Source organism: Hippopotamus amphibius, chromosome 15, assembly GCF_030028045.1.
Source record: "Hippopotamus amphibius kiboko isolate mHipAmp2 chromosome 15, mHipAmp2.hap2, whole genome shotgun sequence".
NCBI classification, from domain to species: Eukaryota; Metazoa; Chordata; class Mammalia; order Artiodactyla; family Hippopotamidae; genus Hippopotamus; species Hippopotamus amphibius.
Genome location: NC_080200.1, coordinates 48,455,846 through 48,476,747, shown reverse-complemented (window position 1 = coordinate 48,476,747; position 20,902 = coordinate 48,455,846). Strand labels below are relative to the sequence as shown.

Below are 20,902 nucleotides of genomic sequence, written 5' to 3'. Positions count from 1 at the left end.
ACACTTCCCCAAAGAAGACATACAGATGACCAATAAACACATGAAAAGATGCTCTACATCACTAATCATTAGAGATATGCAAGTCAAAGCCACAATGAGGGATACCTCACACTGGTCAAAATGGCCATCATCAAAACATCTAGAAACAATAAATGTTGGTGAGGGTGTGGAGAAAAGGGAACTCTCCTGCACTGTTGGTGGGAATGTAAGTTGGTACAGCCACTATGGAAAACAGTATGGAGGTTCCTTAAAAAAATTGAAAATAGAACTACCATATGATCCTGTAATCCCACTACTGGGCATATACCCAGAGAAAACCATAATCCAAAAAGAAACATGTATCATAATGTTCATTGCAGCACTATTTACAATAGCCAGGACATGGAAGCAAGCTAAATACCCATCAACAGATGAATGGATAAAGAAGATGTGGCACATATATACAATGGAGTATTACTCAGCCATAAAAAAGAATGAGATGGAGCTATATGTAATGAGGTGGATAGACCTAGAGCCTGTGATACAGAGCGAAGTAAGCCAGAAAGAGAAAAACAAATACTGTATGGTAACTCATATATATGGAATCTAAAAAGAAAAAAATGATGAACCCAGTGACAGGGCAAGAATAAGGATGCAGGTGCAGAGAATGGACTGGAGGACATGGGTTTGGCAGGGCAGGGGGCGAAGGGGAAGCTGGGACAAAGTGAGAGAGTAGCATAGTCATTAATACACTACCAACTGTAACATAGATAGCTAGTGGGAAGTTGCTGTATAACAAAGGGAGATAAGCTCAATGATGGGTGATGCCTTAGAGGGCCAGGACAGGGAGAGTGGGAAGGAGTTGCGGGAGGGACAGGATATGGGGATATATGTATAAACACAGCTGATTCACTTTGGTGTACCTCAAAAGCTGGTACAAGTGTGTAAAGCAATTATATTCCAATAAAGAGCTTTAAAAAATACAAATTGGGTGAAATATTGATAATTGGTAAATCTTGCTGAATGTTGTATAGTTCTTTGTACAGTTTGAGTGATCCTCTGAATGTCTGAAATTAATTCAAAATAAAGTTAAAAAATACACAGGTATATTGTTTGTGATGGCATTTAATCTTTAGATTATTTTTTTAATCTTCTAATCTCTAAGCACATTGTATTTCTCCATTTTGGTCTCCTTTAATGTTTCTAACATTCATATTTCAACTTGAATTCATGGAAGTTGCTGCTTATGCATATCACATTCACTTGGGATTTCATGTCTTTGTACTCTCAGTCATTCCGATGTTTGAGTAGCTTAAGTCTACATGCCCATGCTGTTTATTAATTTTGCAGAACTGGCCACAAAAATAGAATGATTGTAAATTTTTTAATTTGATGGGATAAAAAAAAAACCCTGAGAAGGCCAGTGAATACCAAGCAGGATTAATAGAACACATTTAGGTATCAAAGTAAGATACTTGCTAAGATATGTTGAGAGCCAGTGATGCAGGCAGAACTTTAAAAGCAACCAGCAACAAATACTAATTATGTACAGAGCAACAATGATATGGATAATGACTGGCTTCTTATTAAATGTAAGAGAATCCATAATGCAATGTAGCAAAAATTTAAAGTGCTGAAAGGAAAAAAAATAAAACTGTCAGATCAATATATATTTCTATATCCAATTAAAATGTTTTCCAAAAATAAGTCAAATATTGATATTTTCAAATTAAAAAGAGCTAAGAAAATTTGCTTCCAGGAAATTCACACTACAATTAATACTAAAGGAAGTCTTCAGTTTGAAGGGAAATGATAGCACACAGAAATTAAGATCTGTGTGAAAAGCATGACTGGAAATGGTAATCACATAATATAATACTTTTTAAAATTTTTTGCTTTTAAATAAATAATAAAATGCCTAAATAATAAACATTAGCAATGTATGATGTACTTTATAATATATACAGAAGAAAAATATATGACAAAAATAGAATAAAGTTCTACAGGCTAGGGAAATTATATTGTTGTAAGATTACTATAGTAATTGTAAACATGTTGCAAACAATTGTAAAATATATTATATTAATTCAATTTACAGTATAAGTTAAGGATGAATTATAAAGGACAAATTCAGATATTTAAAAAATATGCAATTAACCCAAAGGATGGTAAGAAAGCAGAAACAAATGTATGAAAACAAATGGGGCAAAAGAAAATAAGAAAATGGTAGACTCGAATCCAAGTATATCAATAATTGCATTTTATATGAATGGACTTAACATTCCAATTAAGTATTAAAGATTATCAGACTGGATAAAAAAACCATAAACCAACTCTGAGCTGTTTGCAAGAGCTGCATTTTTAATAGAATTACACAGAAAGACTGAACACAAATGGATAGAAAAAGATAAACCACAAAAATACAACCATATGCAAGTTGGCATGGGTGAATTTCGATCAGGCAAAGTAAACTTCAAGCAAGTACTCGTAGTATTACCAAAGATAAAGCATAATATTTCATAATGATGAAACATCAATTAATCAGAAATGTAAAAGATAATTGGCCTTGCACCTAACACTTGCATAGAAATAAATGAAAAAAATTGACAAAGGTATAGGGAGAATTTTTTTAAGTAGAAATGTTCAATATTCTTCTATCGGTAAGAATTGGAACAAGGAGATACACAAACTGTAATGACAGAGAACTGAAAAATACTATCATCATCTTTATCTAAGATTGCAGAATATTATACTCTGTTACTAAGCAATACACATTCTTTAAGTATTAAGACATTTACCAAAATAGTTTTTAAAATTGAAATTTTTTCTAAAACCATTAACACACAATAGCAACAAATCTTAAGTGTATTCACAGAGTAAGAACAATAGAATATGAACTGTGGGAGAATATAATTTTAATTAAAAAAAAAAATTTTGCTGTTAGAAAGTACTGAGGGAGTTGAAACACCCACAAAATAAAAGTATACAAACATATCGTTTCCCACTGTAGGAGAAAAAGGCCTCTTTTCCCTTAGATTTGCCAAGTCACTTACTCATTAACCTTGAACTCTTGTTTTTGCCTCTATTTTTCAATGTATAGTTCTGACTATGATGATTTATAGCAATCAAATCACTAGGAAGTTCTGGCTGAGAAACAGAATATTTACTGAGGAAATTCCACTAATTATAAATTTAACAGCATCTCTAGAGTGACAACAATTACTTTATGAAATCTTTGTAAAGAAGGCTGGACACTTTTTAGAATACTTTTCTAACACCTTTCTCATGAGCACCACCACCATAGCTATAAAATCTTTAATGTGAGTTACTAGGACTTACTGTGGACAAATCACAAAAGATTTACACAAGGAAAATTTGTGATTACCTGGTAAAAAATATGTGTTCACTGGAATAGGTAAATATGGAAGTTCCTAAATTAACAAATAAACAAACATCATTAATTTGGAGAATGATTCCAGTTTAGGTGAAAGTTTAGATATTAGGAATTCAGTCTATTGGATAAGGAAAAAAAAAATGTGTCATCTTTCCCTTAAATCAAGACTTTTGTTAGGTCTTTCTCCTAGCAGGCCAGGAATAATAGCATTTTAGGAAATTCTCTATCTACAATAAGCTATTTCTATCTATTCCTAAGATAAGGACCAATTCATCTTAATGATTCTATTTTTAAGACTCAGCATAGTGTCCCACACTATGTAGGACATAGTGTTCAGCTGTAGGTGTTCATTTCTTCAAGATAAAATTGCACAGTAATGCGCAGGACTAACATCCATATTAAAAGACACTGATAACTTTACAAATAAATATCCAACATACAAATGTCCTATGTTGTTGGAAGAAAAGTTGTATAAATTTTCTGAAATGCAATTAACTAATATGCACCCAGAGCTTTAAACTCATTCATATCTTTGTCTCTACAAACTTCACTTTCAGTAATTTAGCCTAAATAAAGATAACTTAAAACACACTAAAAATTAAAAACTACAAAATTTTCATCACAGAGAAGTGGGAGTGTGTGTGTGTGTTTACACTCACATGTACAAAACCAGACAGTCTAAATAGAACATTTGGAAATTTTTCAAATGTTTATGATTATGTATATGATATAATATGACATGGCTAATATTGACATTTTAACAATATCCAAAAACATAGCATTGAATGAGAAAGGCAAAATAAAATATTTATAGACAATAGAAAATCAATGTTAAGAAAATATAACTAGTAAATAAGTACAGATATGTAAACATTTTAACCTTTTCTTGGTGGTATACTTATAGTTATCTTTGATTTTTTTAAATTACTTTTGAATTTTCTGGACCTGTTTTTTGTAAGTAGCACACATTTCTTTTATTATAATGATAATGATAATTATTCCTAGTAATAATAATTAATGCTGCTTGTGCTTAAATACTTTCCCCCATCACTCTCCCTGTACCCTTCTGAAGAATCTACTACTTCTACTTCTTTCTTCCTTTTTTCTTTTATTTTCTTCTTTTTTTTAACACTGATGAGTGTGTAAGGGTGCATTTGATCCTCTGCAAGTTTGGAAGTAGAGGAAGAGAATGTTGGAGTATTAGAAATAGCTCAAAAGCACTGAAATTGGTGGAAGATAATCAGGAAAAATCACACATATAATTGGCAATCATACAAATATTTTTGACCACATTCTAATATTTTTTGAATGGTTTGTTACATTCCAGAAAAAAAATGCTCACATATTTTAAATGAAAATATTTCTAGAAGTAGTAATAATTCCTACTTTCATCAGAACTTTATTTTTTAATTCTAAATACCTACTTGAAATTATTTATATTAATAAGGTAGTAATTATTTTGGAGTGAAATGGTTCTAAACTGTATGTGCTGTTTTGAGGTCCTAGAGCAAAATGGAAGGGGCATGGTTACATTTAGGGCCCTCAAGTATAACAGAAATAGAGAAAAGGAATCAACCTTGGTGTAACGTGTCAGGCAAAGGAAATATATTTTCTCTTCTCATTCTGTGCTTTACAGTGTCAATCTCTCAGTACCCAGATTAATAAATACTCAATAAAGATCTATTGAGATGGAAACTGAATATTAATTTTGAGTATATATATATGGTGTCAAATATTTTGAGAATGTAAAAAAAAAAAAACCTTAAATCTAACACTAATTCAAATCCCAAAGGTCACAGATTCTAGGAGACAAACTAGTAAACAAAAGTAATTAAATTTTGCCATAAATAACATTTTGATAGATGATTTCATAACTTTGACAGGAAATTCTAGATGGGGAGAATGAAGATGGGCTTTATGTAGGAGGGTGTACCTGATGTAGGACTTAAAGCAAAGAGAATTGATGAGATTATGGAAAAGGGTGTTAGATACTCCCTGGAAAAGGGTCTGTGAACATGATCAGAGAGAGGTCAAGTATTTGGAAATGGAAAGCTTTCACTTTGCCTGGAGCCAAGGCTACCTAATTATGGGACTATAGAACATAGGAAGGAATATACAATGATATTGAACACTGAAATCTGCCTAAGTAAATGTCATTTTTCTATATACATTTTGTCCAAGAGATTGATATCATTCAGGAAACAGTGTGCAATATATTTTTGAGAATTAAAGGTTAAATAAAGTCAAGTGAAAAGACTACATTAGTGTGCTGATGCAATGGTGCAGAGATGTAGTATTACAGTACCGGCAGAGAGGGGATTGGCAGTAAGAATGAAATGACAGCAGTCTATTGTAAAAGTAGATTTTCTATAGAATTCAGTATGAAATAAGCCTTTGTAGACTATCCTGAGCACCTAACCTTAATGCTTAATATTTTTCTCATATGTTCTTAGCTTTAAACAACGAACCTATAGAGAGCATTTTAGGATACAGTGTGCCCATAAATTAGAAGCAGCTCCTACATGTACTGCACTATAAGTAACAACAGTCTAAAACCTTTATAAAGATCATTTATTTAGATTCTGAAAAACACTATAATGTGCTATAAAAATTTATCAAATATCCTTCAGGAAATTTCAGACTTGATTTCTGTCTCTATATCATGCTGTCATATCCTAAAAGCCTAAGAGAAAATCGCCTATCCAAGTACATTATTTTATACATGCTTGGAGAAAATATCTATATTTAGTGCACACATCAACATATGAAAGTACAAGGGAGAGAGTCATCCCACCATTCGATACTCAGTCTAATATAAATCAGACTCCTAACCATTTGTCAGCTGGTACTTCTGTTTCTCATCATTTTAGTTAACACCTACACCAACAGTATCCAGTTGTAACCAAGAATTTCATGAATGTTAAATTCCCTTCCAATTCAGAATTCTATGATTATACTTTGGATAATTTCAGCTATGGAACAGTAAACATTTTGGAATTGAAACTATGAAAAATTGAGAGCTAATTCTGTAAAAAAGATATTCTATTAAACTTAGATGGTGACTATTTATGGGCAGTTTGACAACTGCCCTTAGCAAAGCAAGGGCAGTTGTTGAACTCATATCTTTGGGACTTCCCTGGCCACCTAGTGGTTAAGACTCCATGCTTCCAATGCAGGGAGATTGGGTTTGATCCCTGGTGGGGAACTAAGATCCCACATGCTTTGGCACGGTGCAGCCAAAGAATAAAAATGAAAAAATACAAATCTTTGAATTAAAATGTATTGGTCAATTAACTTGATATTTCAAAATTATTGTATGAATACTGTTTCCTTCAAAAATAATAAACATTATCTCTGTAAATGTATCTCTTCATACAATATATGTTTTAACATATATTAAAATAAAATACTTAAATTCTGCTCAGTTGTCAGTAATTATAGATATATGATCACTTGATTATTAATCCATAACTATGGATTTTTTCAAGATCTATATCAAATGTGTAAATAATCAATTGCATATGTAGTTTCTCTAACAGAATAGTAGGAGCCTTTGCTATGCTTCTTGTTAAATTTATTCTAATTCTTCTCTTAAGCAGTATTACTATTCTACCCAAGCAATTCAAGCACATGTCTGTTTAAATTACTGCTAAACTACATGGCAATTGTTATGACTTTGTAATCTTCCTGAGTAAGAACCAAAGGTGTCCCTTATTATAGAAAGCAGAATTAGTAAACCTTGGTTTGCATTATTGTGAAAACAAAAATTGTTCTTAGTTCAACATGTCTGACTTTTCTGTCTTGTATTGCAAACATCTGAAATGACATAAGAAAATATTCTATAGTATTTCCTTATAAAAATATCCTCATAATTCATCCTGTTGATCCTTCAGTACATCCTGACACTGAAAGCAACAGATCATCCCAGATTTGTGCTCCACTCACAATGAATTTGTACAAGAGCTTTTAACACAGATTCACATCCCATGTTGTGTGTAACAACATCTCAGCATGGGACTTGGGGCCGTTCATAGTAGTGGTCTAACTTCATCCCATTAGACTAACCTTTGTGTAGATGTATGTGTGTATGTGCACACATGTGTTTGTGTTTCTTTTATCTTGCTATATGCAATCCCACCACCTTGGATTTACCCACAGGCAATTTTTTATTTTTTTACTAGCACTTCCTACCTACAGATCCAGCTCCCTCCACAATCCTAGAAAATATCAGAAATTTGGAGTTAAGAAATCTTAATGACATTTTAATTTAACCTAACAAGAATCTGAAGTTTGGAAAGTTTAGTTGACTTATAAGTTCTGCACCATTATTGAATGGCACAATCAGGACTGAACCTTGCAAGCTGCATGTTTGTGTGTGTGCACTTGTACATTTATTAAATTTTGCTGCTGCCACTTTATTTGTGCTAAGACAGCTTCCTTTAAATTCAGGGTCAAACCCTACATTTTACATCCAAGGATTAAATATCCTTCCAACTTTATACAATTTTATATCATCTATAAATTAATGTATTTTACCATTTTATGTGATACCTAGCTTCTGCAAAATAAAAAACAAAAACTATGAAAATCTCTTCCCATTAGAAACTTCTGTTCTTTTCCAATTTTGGTGCATGGTAAATACAGTGGGTCTTTACTTCACACAGGATATTGCCAATGCAGGAGATCCTAGAAGACTTGATTTGAGTTTACCCTGGGCAGCCAGAGCAAAGTGGTCAAAAAGACAATATGTATGACATTCAAAAAATTAAATTGTCATCATAACTCAAATTGTCATCAGACTTGTGTTTGACCAAGTTCAGGGGTGAGACCTAACTAGTCTGTGTATATGCAAATGAATAATAATGTCAAAAGCCAGGAGAACAGGTTAGGAGAGAATTTACAAACCCTTAAGAGCTTAATAAACGCTAAGGAGTACTTGAAATCACATTTTTATAATGAACTAAATACATGGTGCACAGCATATCTAAGACAAAGCCCTCTTACAAAACAGAGGAAGTATTATTTTACAAAAAGTAGGGTGGGGCTTTTTTTGGTTGATGTTTCTCTTTCGCATAAGTATTATTTTCATAGATAATATAAAAATAGTTGACACAAAGTTTTGGTTTGACTATCCTCATTTGAAAATATTCTGGTTAATTTAATGAGTTTTCTATTTTGGGTTCATGATCTGGTTGTCAAGGATAAACAGGCATACAAAAATTGAACATCTTAACTTATCCATGGTGAAAAAGAGATTATTTTCCCAAGACAAGTGATAAAATATTTTATGAAAAATAATTTAATAAAACTAGGCACCCACTCACTATTTTTGACAGATTACAGAACTAATTAAAAACCAGCAAAATGAAGCAAAAAGGTCTAAAGCATAATATATATTTTTAAATGTCAGTGCAGTAATGGTGGTCAATTAATCAACATGCACTCAATTTTTAGAAGGAGCCATTTCTGTTTATAGCTAAAAATAAATGCTTATAGTGGAGCCTTGATTGCCTTAAGATTACAAATATCTCTTTTTATCTGTATCTATTCTTCTATATCTGTGAATCTCCAAGGATAAATCCCTTTGTGCAAGGCCCCATGAACTGAATGCGTCCTTTATACACTGTTTTAGAAAAAAAATCATAAGGCAATTTCAAATCCTTAGACACAAACACTTGTCAGTTGAACCAGTAATATCCTGATGTTAGTTATTAACTATAGTGTGAAAAGTGATGTTAAATGAGGGGTACTGGAAGGTGCCATAGACTAACCTGAGGAGAAATAAGAGGAAAAAAAGAATCAGCAAGTGAACTGTATGGGGCAAAATGAGTACAACCTATGGAACCAGAGGAAAGAGATATCAAAAGAAGAGGAAATAATAGGCTTCCAATAAAGGAAGCTGCATTTGAAAAAAAATATGTATATATTGTCACACGCAGAAAATGAAGAATTAGACCAAGATTTTGGCAATTTCACAGATAAATGTATTTCTGATCTAACAGCGATAAGCATAACTTTTGTGATATTGGGTACTTTTCATGTTTTCATTTTTGGCTGATTCTATCTTATTTGCCTGATGTTGCCAGTGAGTCAAACCATATTTATACCATTAGAGTCACTTCCAGTGTCTTGTGCCAACAATAAAATATAAGTGAATGTACAATCTATGGGCAATGTTAGTAGTAATGTTTATTTATTTTGTTTTATGCTCAGAATTTGAAAGTGCCTCAGCAATGGGCATAATCTGGGAATAATTCACAGTGAACAAAGGAACTATCGTATGTATGGAATAGTATGAATAAGATTGGTAAGGGGAAGATAGATAAATAGAAAATTCTGGATGGCAGAAAGATCATGTCATCTATTTCAAGACACAGAAGAAAGAGGAGACAGGTATTAAATCTGTTTCCTCAAAATTGGGTACAAGTAGTGAGTTACCTATTCCCTGTTGCCATTTGCTCCTGACTGCTAATGAGCAACTTTTCACGTGCTGCTACTAAAATGGAATTAAATCTTTCAAAGGGTAGTGTCTTATTTCTACTTCTTTTTTCTTTTCTTCCTCTTCTGCTTTAAACCCTTTGGTCTGGATTACAGGCAGGAAGTAGTTCAGTTTGACTAAGTAATAGAAGCATCTAGAAGTATTCGTTTACTTATTTCTCATACACAGCATACTATTCTTAATTAGGATAAATTATTCATCAGCAGAGACCAATACATTTTAGTAACTTTTGGTATATTACAATTGCATTTTGCTTTGCCTCATATAACACTAAGTTATTTACACATGACTTTAAATTTCAAAGAAAGTTTTTTTTTAATCTTTTAGATGCACACACATAAAATTAAAACACATCTAGCTGATTAACAAGAAATTAAGTCCACAAATTAGTTATTTTGAGGCTTATTATGGATACTGACCTAATCCAACTACCTGAATAAAGCACATTCTTCACACTATCCTATAGAAAGAATTTACAATATGATGCCTTCTGCATGTCACCATTAGCCAAATATATTAAAATAATCATTAGTGATGTGGAAAGTTGCTGCAAAAAATAACTATCACTTTCAGCTTTTAGACTTAACATATATAATTCTTACCTTGCCTACGTATTGGGTGTCTGTACCTGTGTACTCTTCCAACAAGAAGAACTGATTCCACATCCAGCCACGTTTGGTGCGATGTAGCATTTTACCATCATCTTGTGTCAGACCCACTATCCTTTCACTTGGTAAATCACTGTTAGCTTTTTCTTGAAATGGGATAGCATCAATTGTATGAAGCATATAGGTCCAGATGAATAGTGGTAGGCAATGATAAGTCCTCATTATCTGCAGCTTCAGCAGGAAGTCAAATTCAATGTATTGTCTGTTTCTCCTGAAAAGTAGTGGGAGAAAAATGGTTTATTAGGTTGTGTTTCATTTTCGCATAACCTGTAAACTGTAAAACTTTTCTGAATGTTATTTAAATGTTATATAATAAATTATTAATACATTATTTTCCATGTTACATCAGTGAACTGTCATTAAAAACATATATCATGCAGGTAAGTAGGGAGATATATATAATACTAATAAATTAAAAAGGAATTTAACAGCTGACTTTACTACCACTGTATTACAGTATGTAAATATGAATATATTAGTAATTTAAATACTCATTATTTTGAAAAAGTAAGTTACATAATACACCAAAGGTCATATCAAGTGTTCCTAAAGTCCTCAAGACTAATAAAAGTAGAATATTTATTAATATATACATATATATGAATAAGAACACGTTCACAATCTACCAACTTTTAGAAGCTGTTTCTTCTCCTCCACCTCTTCTTTCCCTCATCCTTATTCTTCTCTAATATGTTGAGATGTTGCCTCAAGGCAATTTAAATGACACCAAATATACTTTGGATTGTATCTTGGACTTCCTAGCACTGTACCATGTTGATCCTTTACAATCAATAACTTTTTTCCCAACAATCAGTTGAGTAAGTGACTCAAATTTATTTGAGCCTGAGAAGAACATGCTCTCCTCATTTTAGGAACATTTTACCTGATAATTAAAAACAATAACCCATATATTTCCTAAAATAATGAGAAAAACAGAGCACACAATTTGTATTGCAAAATTAGATATGGGATTTTACCTATGGGATAATTTGATCCAGAATTTTGAAATAAACAATGCTTTTCTGTTAAGATAGTAAGTTGATTCTTCTTGAAGTAAACATGAGCATTCGCTTGGTATTTCAAAATTAATTTTATTTGTTAATAAATTGGGTTACTTATTAAGGCAGTTAATCTAGAAGATGTAAGATATTGCTGCTGATGGTAACGATAAGCAATAACAACCCGTCTCCAACTAGATTAGGCAAAAAAAGAAGAATTTATTGGATTATAAAATCAAATTAAGTGTGGAAAGGAAGGAATGAAAGGAGTAAAGAAGCAGCTGGGCATTTCCTGCTCATGAAAACTAGAGTTAGGGGCTTGAGTACTTGAGTTTCTCTTTGCCTCTCTGTCTCTGTCTCTGTCTCTGTCTCTCTCTCTCTGTCTCTCCCTCTCTTCTTTCTGGCTTTGACCTAAGCCTTCTCAAATTGATGAAATATACAAATACATGAGGTTCAGATTTAACACCATCCAATCCAGAGAGCAACTGAGAGTCTTTTCTATTTTGAGTTTAAAATATTTTGGAAATAGACTCTAAATTAACCAGCTTAGGCCAGATGTCCGATGCTGGACCATATAGCTGTGGATTTAGTTGCAGTTATCAAGTCATAAAGCTCAAATATAAGCATCTAGCTTGGCTCTATTCCTTATTATCTGAGACTTTTGGGTATTTATCCCACATCACTAGCTTTCAGCTATTTCTTGTATCAAAAGATAATAGTCCGTACCTGATTCACAAGGTATTGTGATTAATTTTCTTCTGAACTTTTATCACAGTCATAGTTATTTTTAATACAAAGATTTATTTAATTTTTATAGCAACATATACCTGTGAGAAAATTGAGGCATGAAGAATTTAAGTAATTTGACAAAGATCATACAGATAGTAAGTGTCAGAGCTAGTTTTTAGACCCACAGTTTAAACAGTATTTTTTACATAAGATAATAACATGCAGCTTATAGGAAGTTAGCATAGTACTAGCATACAAATTCTCCACAATGTAGTGTTTTCATTATCAACATCATTGCCATTATCAACCATGTTTGTTCCCAATACAGTCATGTATGTGCATTAATTTATCATCAATGTAGCAACGTAAAGAATGGATGCTTGCTATGGTACAGAGTTACTGGCTTGTCCAGCTATATGTACCCTAATTTCCATATGTATTATTGGAAAAAGGGTTCTTACTTAACAAAATACCCATATGTGGCCACAAATCTAAACACTCCTTCACAATGACAAAAATCAAAGTCAGTTATTGTTTTTTACTCTGAAATCTTAGGTAATAATTATTGTTGATGGGAGAAACTCTCACATATTGTGGTATGAGGACATCATTCTGGCCTATACATGACAACTTGAAATTTGTGCTAACTAAAAGAGCATATCCGTGGCTTATTGAATATGCATCTGCTTTACATCTGCTTTAACCATTTAAGAAAAAAGTGCATTTGAAAACCAAAATGGAGTAATTGTGGTTCAGTCATCCAAAATGGAGCTAGGTGGCCACTGAGGACACGTTTTTAGACACATTCCAGCATCATCGAGAACTTGGATTTCCTGGACTGTATCAGACTCAAGGACACCACCAGCCATTCTCAAAACAATATCTGCTAGCAGCTACAAAGTTATGATCTCAAGTTCTCCCCTTGAAATTATGCAACCATTTTGGACCCCAACCAATTTTTGCTCAGCAAGCACCCTTACTTTTCCCAGCTCCAATCCTAATTCTTGACAAACAGCTTATGTAGTTTTTAAGGTATAAAAGCTTTTGCCCTTATAAGTCTCCCCCATTCTGTAGTCTGGTGGAACACAATTCAAGTTCTTGAATCTGTGTCTCTCAGGTTATGGTCCTCAGTTTGCCCCAAATTAAACTTTTTTTATTCTTATTATAGATTTATTGATTTTTCCATCAATATCCTTATTTTAGATTGTTATTGATTATTTCCATCAACTTTATGTGGCTATTAGTAATCCTGTAAACTAATGGAAATTGGTAGATTTAACCACAACCTGTAAAACTCTGAAATAAATGTCAGAACACTACAATGTCAAATAATGCTTACAAAATGTGTAATGGACAAGTACTATATAATGCCCAGTAGATTAGAATATGCCTGCATTTATTGATCAAGGATGGTACAGTAGAAAATGAGCAGCCAGGGATTTCCCTGGCAGTCCAGTGGTTAAGACTTTGCCTTCTAATGCATGGAGTGTGGGTTAGATCCCTGGTCGGGGAGCTAAGATCCCATGTGCCTTGTAGCCAAAAAACAAAAACATAAAAAAACAGAAGCAATATTGTAACAAATTCAATAAAGATTTTAAAAAGGGTCCACACTGAATAAAAAAATCTTAAAAAAAAGAAAAGAAAAGAAAATGAGCAGCCAGAGAATTTCAAAAACAGCTGTTAATTCACTTTGATGAAATACAACAAATTCCTTAGTAGCCTAAACTGGATGACCTGGTTTCTTCCCACTGGGAGATTTCCTTTGGCCATCAACCTTGCTGATCCCCCTTGCAAGAGAAATTGAAGAGCATCTTTCATTTCCTGTGGTCTGTTACATGATGCCTACTTTAGGTAGAATGTAAGCCTTTAAGCAGAAAAGTTCAACCGTATATTAGATAGAGTCAGAGACTTAGGCAGAGGCAAGGATCCCATAGTCCTCTATAAACTATAGCAAGACATTTGCTTTCATTTCCAGTACAACGGAAAGCAGTTGGAAGACTTTAACATGCCGTGTTTAGAAAAGATCAACCTGGCTACAAATTGAGAAACAGATTAGAAGATAGGAAAGGATTTGATTAAGGGGGTGACAGTTAAAGTCTATCACTCTAGTCCAGAAAGAGATGACAATGGCTCATAAAGAAGTGATTTGAAGTGGACACTGATACTCTGCTCAGGTTTCCTTTGATTCTTTAATATGGCCACACACATACACACACACAGACACACACACACACACACACACACACACACCACATGCACTACAGTATTTGTATGCTTTGCTTCTAATTGCCTGCACCTGCAACTCTCTTTGAAGGACTTCCCTTGGCTACCGGAGCCACTTTGCCCACAGGAGCAGGGAGCCTAAATGCCTGCAAGTTTACAATTGTCTCCCATGGAATCCTTGAGCCATTGTCTAACAGGTGCAGAGGAATTAAAACCAACATGTTATTTGCATCCCAGAGCTCCCCTAAAGAATCATGCTGAGGCTTGGAACTGACTAAAATTATTCTCTCACTTGGATTCTTCTTCCTGTCTTGCTTTCCCACTCTCTCCCTCACTTCCTGACCTGGAAGCAATCTGTAACCAATCACTTGCACCCAAATCCTTGACTCAAGGTCTGTTCTGAGGAACAAGACTTAAGACCAGAGTAAGATCTTCATAGTCAATATTCAGAAGAGAAAATACTACTTTCTCATGTATTGATTTTAAAGGATTAAACAAAGGATAAATAAAATATAACTCATAGATTATTAGTTTGTGAACTAGGTAGATGTTGAGCCATTTTTGAGTGTCATTTATATCAGGGGAAAAGAAGATTATTAGAAAAATAAAGAATCATTTTTCTTCTTGTTCTTGGTCAAAATAAAGAAGTCATTTTTATACTGCTACTACTAACATTTCAGCATAATCAATAACCGGAAGCAAACTGATTCACTGGCCTACTGATTTTATGTACTTTAATTTATATATTTATGGCAACCTTTTAAACTAGATTCTTCCATAATCCCTCATATCCCTCATATTATTATAAGGAAACTGAGGCACGGAGAGGTTAAATGACTGCACAAGTTCATACAAATAGCAACAGAAAGATTGAAAATTAAATCTAGGCACTCCCTTGCACTTGGGCTCTACTGCTCCAGAAATAGCCTACTAACATCTGTGATGCTGGCAACCAACATTTATTCTAGCTTGCCTTCTGTGATGCAGGCACTGTGCTAAGTCTTTTTTCAAACACCGTTTCTTTAACTCTCCTCGTAACAATATTATGAGGAAAGTACAACCGTATTAGAAAGAGGCGTGAACTGGGGTTGAAGTAACTTGCTAAAATCACAGAAAGGCAGGCACCTACGGGGAAGTGGAAGGGACCCAGGATTTGAATTCTGTCGGACTGATGTCAATGCTCCTGATGTGAATTGTACTGTTGTTAAGTAATATTGCTCCAAATGCACCCACTTGGAAGCCTGCTTCAGGAGCTTTAAGTGCTTACCCAAATCAAGGTTTTCACCTTACTCATGCTCTGACCTTGAACAATCTTACCTGGCTTATCTGTAGTCAACTCCTTCTCATTATTTTCAGTTTCTATATCATATTTTGCTTTCTTGCAAAGTCTTCCATAACAATCTTTTCAAAAAAAGCATACCCAACTTTGGTCTCTATTGATTTCTTTTATACCACCCATGTATTTCCTTCGTATAATTTACAATAGTTTTAATTATATCTTTCATTTAGTGGATTGTATGTTTATTGACTCTTTAGTTATAATGTAACTTGTATGGTGGTGAGATATTTTGTAAATTAATATGCATTAATCAGTTAGTTGATTTATGCCTAAAATGGATAATCCTAATTTGAGCCTGGGATCACATATGAGATTGACAATATTTGATTGCATAAGCTAACAGAGATATGGAAAGAGTTTAACTGGGGGGAAATGTGCCTTTTAAAATAGTTCTGGTGTTTTTTCTAACAAATGAATTCAGTCTGCAGTGAAGAGTAATAGTCATAAAAGTTTGCATACCATGGGATTATGTGTGAACTTCACAAAGTGATTGGTATAAATTATAGAGTGTTTGAAGAGTGAAGGCCTTTTATTAAATCCCTTCTTTATTTTCCTCATAATTCTAGGCATAATTCTTTTACCTTTAAGAAAAATTAGTGTACCCCTCCTGTGGCCAATTTAACACCTGTACATTCCTCAGCTCTTGACAAAAGTGCACATTACAAAGGGTTTTTGTTGCATTTGTTTTTAAAGTTAGCAAGCTTTTATCCCATAGGGTTTATTAAAAATTCTTCATATCCTTTATTTATTCAATAGCAACAAGCTGATTACTAAATTTTCTATGATTAATTATCTCTATCAGCCTTAAATGCTCTGCATTTTAATCACATTTTTTGTTGATAAATAAATACCATCAGATGCATTATGAAGTACAATATTTTAAGCTTGGTTTAATTTTGATTTTGTAATCAGGGAATTCACTTGAATGTTAACTTTAAAAACTGAAAGTTATTTTATTATAATTCCCTTGTTCTCTTAATTATATTTCAATTGCATTTGAGAAAAATGGCTGTTGGCTATCTGTGAACCAAGAAAAAATGTAAATTATTGCAATTAAGTAGGATGTTCAGCATATAAAATCCATATCCAAAACTGAATTTTATCATTATTTCTTATCCCTATAGTTTAAATTCAGATAAAGTATTTTCATAATTCCAATCATGTTTTTTCAGTCAGTTTCTGAGATAAAATGTACATACGAAACAAGTGTGTGTGATTGATTTTAGTATCTTATCACTTTAAGATTCACAGCCAACAAAGTTCTTCCACATACATTAATGTATTTATCAGAAAAAACAAACAAACAAACACCTCTGAGCTATGGTCATATATTCTGAATCCTTTTCCAGATTAGGTATATAAGGTTTGGAGAGATATAGAAAACTATTTCTGATTACCCAGTTATTTTGTGGATTTGGCAAAAGACATACATATGTTGTTTGATTTCTTGGCCAGTGATCTTTCCAACACACTGTTGTATTTTTTATACTATTTGGTGAGATAAGTCTGACAATTCAGCTAGTTAAATGACACATAAAGAATCAATTCTGTGCATATACCAAATACCAAAATTACAAGTCTTGTAAGTCTTAATAGATAACTAATAAGAACCTGCTGTATAGCACAGGGAACTCTACTTCACTTTGCTGTACAGTAGAAACTAATACAACATTGTAAAACAACCATACCCCAATAAAAAAATTTAAAAAAGAAAAAAAAAACAAGTCTTGTAAATCTCATACTCAAGGAGCTTTTTAGGGATATATGTTTCAACATATCTATTTTTCATAGTAATTGATAATTCTTACATTTATTATATAAATCTATGTGTATATATATATGAAATTGGTCATTTTTTGTTATATTTATTTAGTATGTATAAGTTCTCTAAAATAATTTACTGATTTTTTTTTCAAGAATTTCATGTCCAATTGTCACATTGTAATTTGGGATTCTACCTTTATCTAACTGAATGTGATAAAAACTACTTCAAGAAAAACAGAAATTAATGGAAGAAATATGAGCCACCAGCTTTCTATAAGCATCCTTAATAGTTTCTACCACTAAACAAAGCTTTAAAAATTTAGCTTTAGGTCCTCTCTAGAAAACTGAGAGTATGACCTGGTGTCAGAAGAGAAGCTGTACAACAGATTTTGCCAATAGCATATCAAAATAACAATAATAACATTATACATAAAATAATATAAGTATATACATATAAGATTATAGACTATAAAGACATGTAAACCACCTATTGCCAGAATCTGAGAAAAGTAAACAGTGTCTGTAAGAATAGTGGAGCTAGATTAAAAAATAAATAATGATGGATGATTCACCATGATTCATGGAAAACATGCCAGTTTCAAACAAAAGGAGATAGGCAAACAAGTTATTTCCCAGTATAAGTCTTCTGAATGGGGATAAAGAGAATCAAAACTTACATATGACCCTCTATTACAAGGATACCCCCTTTGTAGTTGGCCAAGATGCTACTATATCTATTCAATTATGGCACCCCCTATAATACAACCAGACAAAGGAAAAATGGGACACATTAGGAGGTATTATTTTGCACCTGTTTTAATTTGGAGATATGCCTTATAAGTGAATCATTTCAGTCAGGTTCAGCACTGGAAAAACTTTTAGGAGAGAGCTATGTTCACAACTTGTTTAAGAATGTTGGCTATCGAGGTATTATTGGTGTGGGGGACAAGTAGAATTTGATATTATCACAAATGGGGACAATTTTAGTCTATACATCCTTAAACCCTGGAAAATGAACAAAAAATATTTTCAAGTTGGTGTGGCAAAATGACATAATATGCAAAATGAAATTGGGCTATAATAAAACTAAGGGGAATGCACGCCATTTTATTAGCATAAGTACATGCAATAACACTTTCATCTGAGGGGAAAAAAGCAAAAAACAAAGCACAACAGAGGGTTTATGAAGATGTAGGAAATCAAATGAAGAGAAGACTTTCCATAAGAAAGACAAATTAAGCTAGTATAGAAGTTAAAAGTTCCCAGTCTCAACATTCCTCACAGTCTGTGAGAACTTGTTTTTCCCTTCCTGCACTTTACATTTCTGCTCTTATGTTTTAAATTCACCAGTAAACAGTGAGAAACCCTAGGCCCCCACTCTCGACCCCAATAAAAGCAGAAACCCAGACCCATGTACTGGCCAGCACACTCCCTCTCTCTCTGCCCCCCCAGCGCCTCCTCCCCAGGACCTAGATGTGTGCTCCCAGGTGTGCCATGTGTTTTCCAGGAGCTGTGAGTAATAAACCTTTGTTGTTGTTGTTTTTTCCCTAAAGTTTTCTGATGGTCATTGCTGAGGATGTTTTACAGTCATAATAAGAACAACAAGGGCTAGTCTAGCCATGACATTGCTTATTGGTAGGCTCAGACTAGCACAAAATGTAGGTCGAAGGGTAAACAAATTGTGGTATACCTTTATAATATTATTCAGAGATAAAAAGAAATGAGCTATCAAGTCATACACACAAAAGCATGAGGAAACTAAAAGGCATAGTGCTAACTGAAAAGATAAAATGCATAGTTCAAGTCTGAAAAAGCTAGATACTGAATGATTGACAATCTGGAAAAGGCAAAACTATAGAGATAATAGAAAGATCAGTGGTTGCAGTGGTTTGGGAGGAAGGTAGTAGGGATGAATAGGAGAACAAAGGTGAACTTTTAAGCAGTGACTTCTGTATGATACTGCAACAGTGGTTACATGACATTACACATTTGTTAAAAACAACACAACTGTATAGCACAGAATGAAATTTAATGTATGCACATTGAAAGAAAAAAATAATTTAGGAATTGGGGACTAGAGAGGTGGTGTCCAAGAAGGAATGCAGACTACTACAAGATAATCTAACATTAAAACTGTATGAAACAACCTGAGTGAAGGGAGGGGGAGGGAAAAGTGCTGCCTTAAATAACCTTGGAAATGAGTCAAGTCTGCAAGACTAAATAGAAAGAAATTGCAAGTATACACTGCATTCTAGTTAACAAAGTTGTTTTTTCTGAGGGTATAGGTTAGCGATTATGCTGCTCTACATGTATACTGAAATTCAACAATTAAGTAAATGGATGGCAGATACTGGAAATCATACTTCTTACCATTGTTGTGAGAATTTACAGATAAGCAAAGGGAGGAGGACAGCATGATCCATGTGGTAATGGATTATAGTTGGAGACATCAATGAAAACTCATGTACTTTAATTTAATTACAGATGGCTGTATATTGAAATATTTATAGCTATGTGTATACATACAAGTTAGTTTATACATGTGTATTCCTTGCTCTATTAGCTGAGATGGTCTAGCACCAAACTCACCTAGCATCCAGATCTTGGTTTCTAATACCATTTTCCAATTAAAAGAACCAGGGCTCCTTGGAGAAATGTCTGATTCTAGGACTAGAGCAGGAAATATACAAGATGAGCCAGTAGCATCTCCTCGCGCCAGAAAGTGAAGCAGTGCTTAACAGGCACGCACGCCCACGCGTGCGCACACTCGTGCGGGTGCGCAACCAGCTAAAACACTACACCGTCCCTAATCAGTCCCTTTAACTCTGCCCACACCCTCTATTAAGTCCTTCCCAATCATTCAGTATGACATCTATTTCCTGAAAATATCCTGACAGAAACACTGGGGAAAAGGTAAAAATGAACTAAATGTCTAAGACTAGGGAAAGGGTAAATAAATCATGCAACTTACATGTAATATGAGGTCATATCATGAAGTCATCAAAAAATCCGTGTAGTAATTCTTTCACCAAATAAATATAAAATGCTTACTGTTTTTCTAGGCATTTTTCTAGGTGAACAGAACAGCAGATTCTTTAAGGAGTTTATAGTCTAGGAATATGTTCTACATGTATACCAAGAGAGGGTTTATGACACATCCCTGAATAGGTCACTGACATTAGAAGTCAATTATTGAATAATATTTAATCTATCAGGAAAATGAAAGAAAATTTTATATTTCAAAATTTTAATCAGTGGAGAAAGCTGTAAATGAATTTCCTACCGGTGGTTTCATGTCAGCTTCCAGTG

The 20,902-nt window shown here is 33.4% G+C and overlaps 1 protein-coding gene across 2 annotated transcripts in view; it reads right to left on the bottom strand.

Annotated features, from left to right (window-relative positions):
• The window catches only part of CDH9 (cadherin 9), a 98,821-nt gene extending 88,119 nt beyond the window's left edge, over nt 1–10,702 (bottom strand). The window contains exon 1 of one of the 2 annotated variants that reach the window (XM_057709505.1): nt 10,475–10,702. In XM_057709505.1, the coding sequence (XP_057565488.1) occupies nt 10,475–10,702 (228 nt within the window). The remainder of the gene's footprint in view (nt 1–10,474) is intronic. The other variant, XM_057709506.1, reaches the window with a different exon arrangement.
• Nucleotides 10,703–20,902: the final 10,200 nt, after the last annotated feature.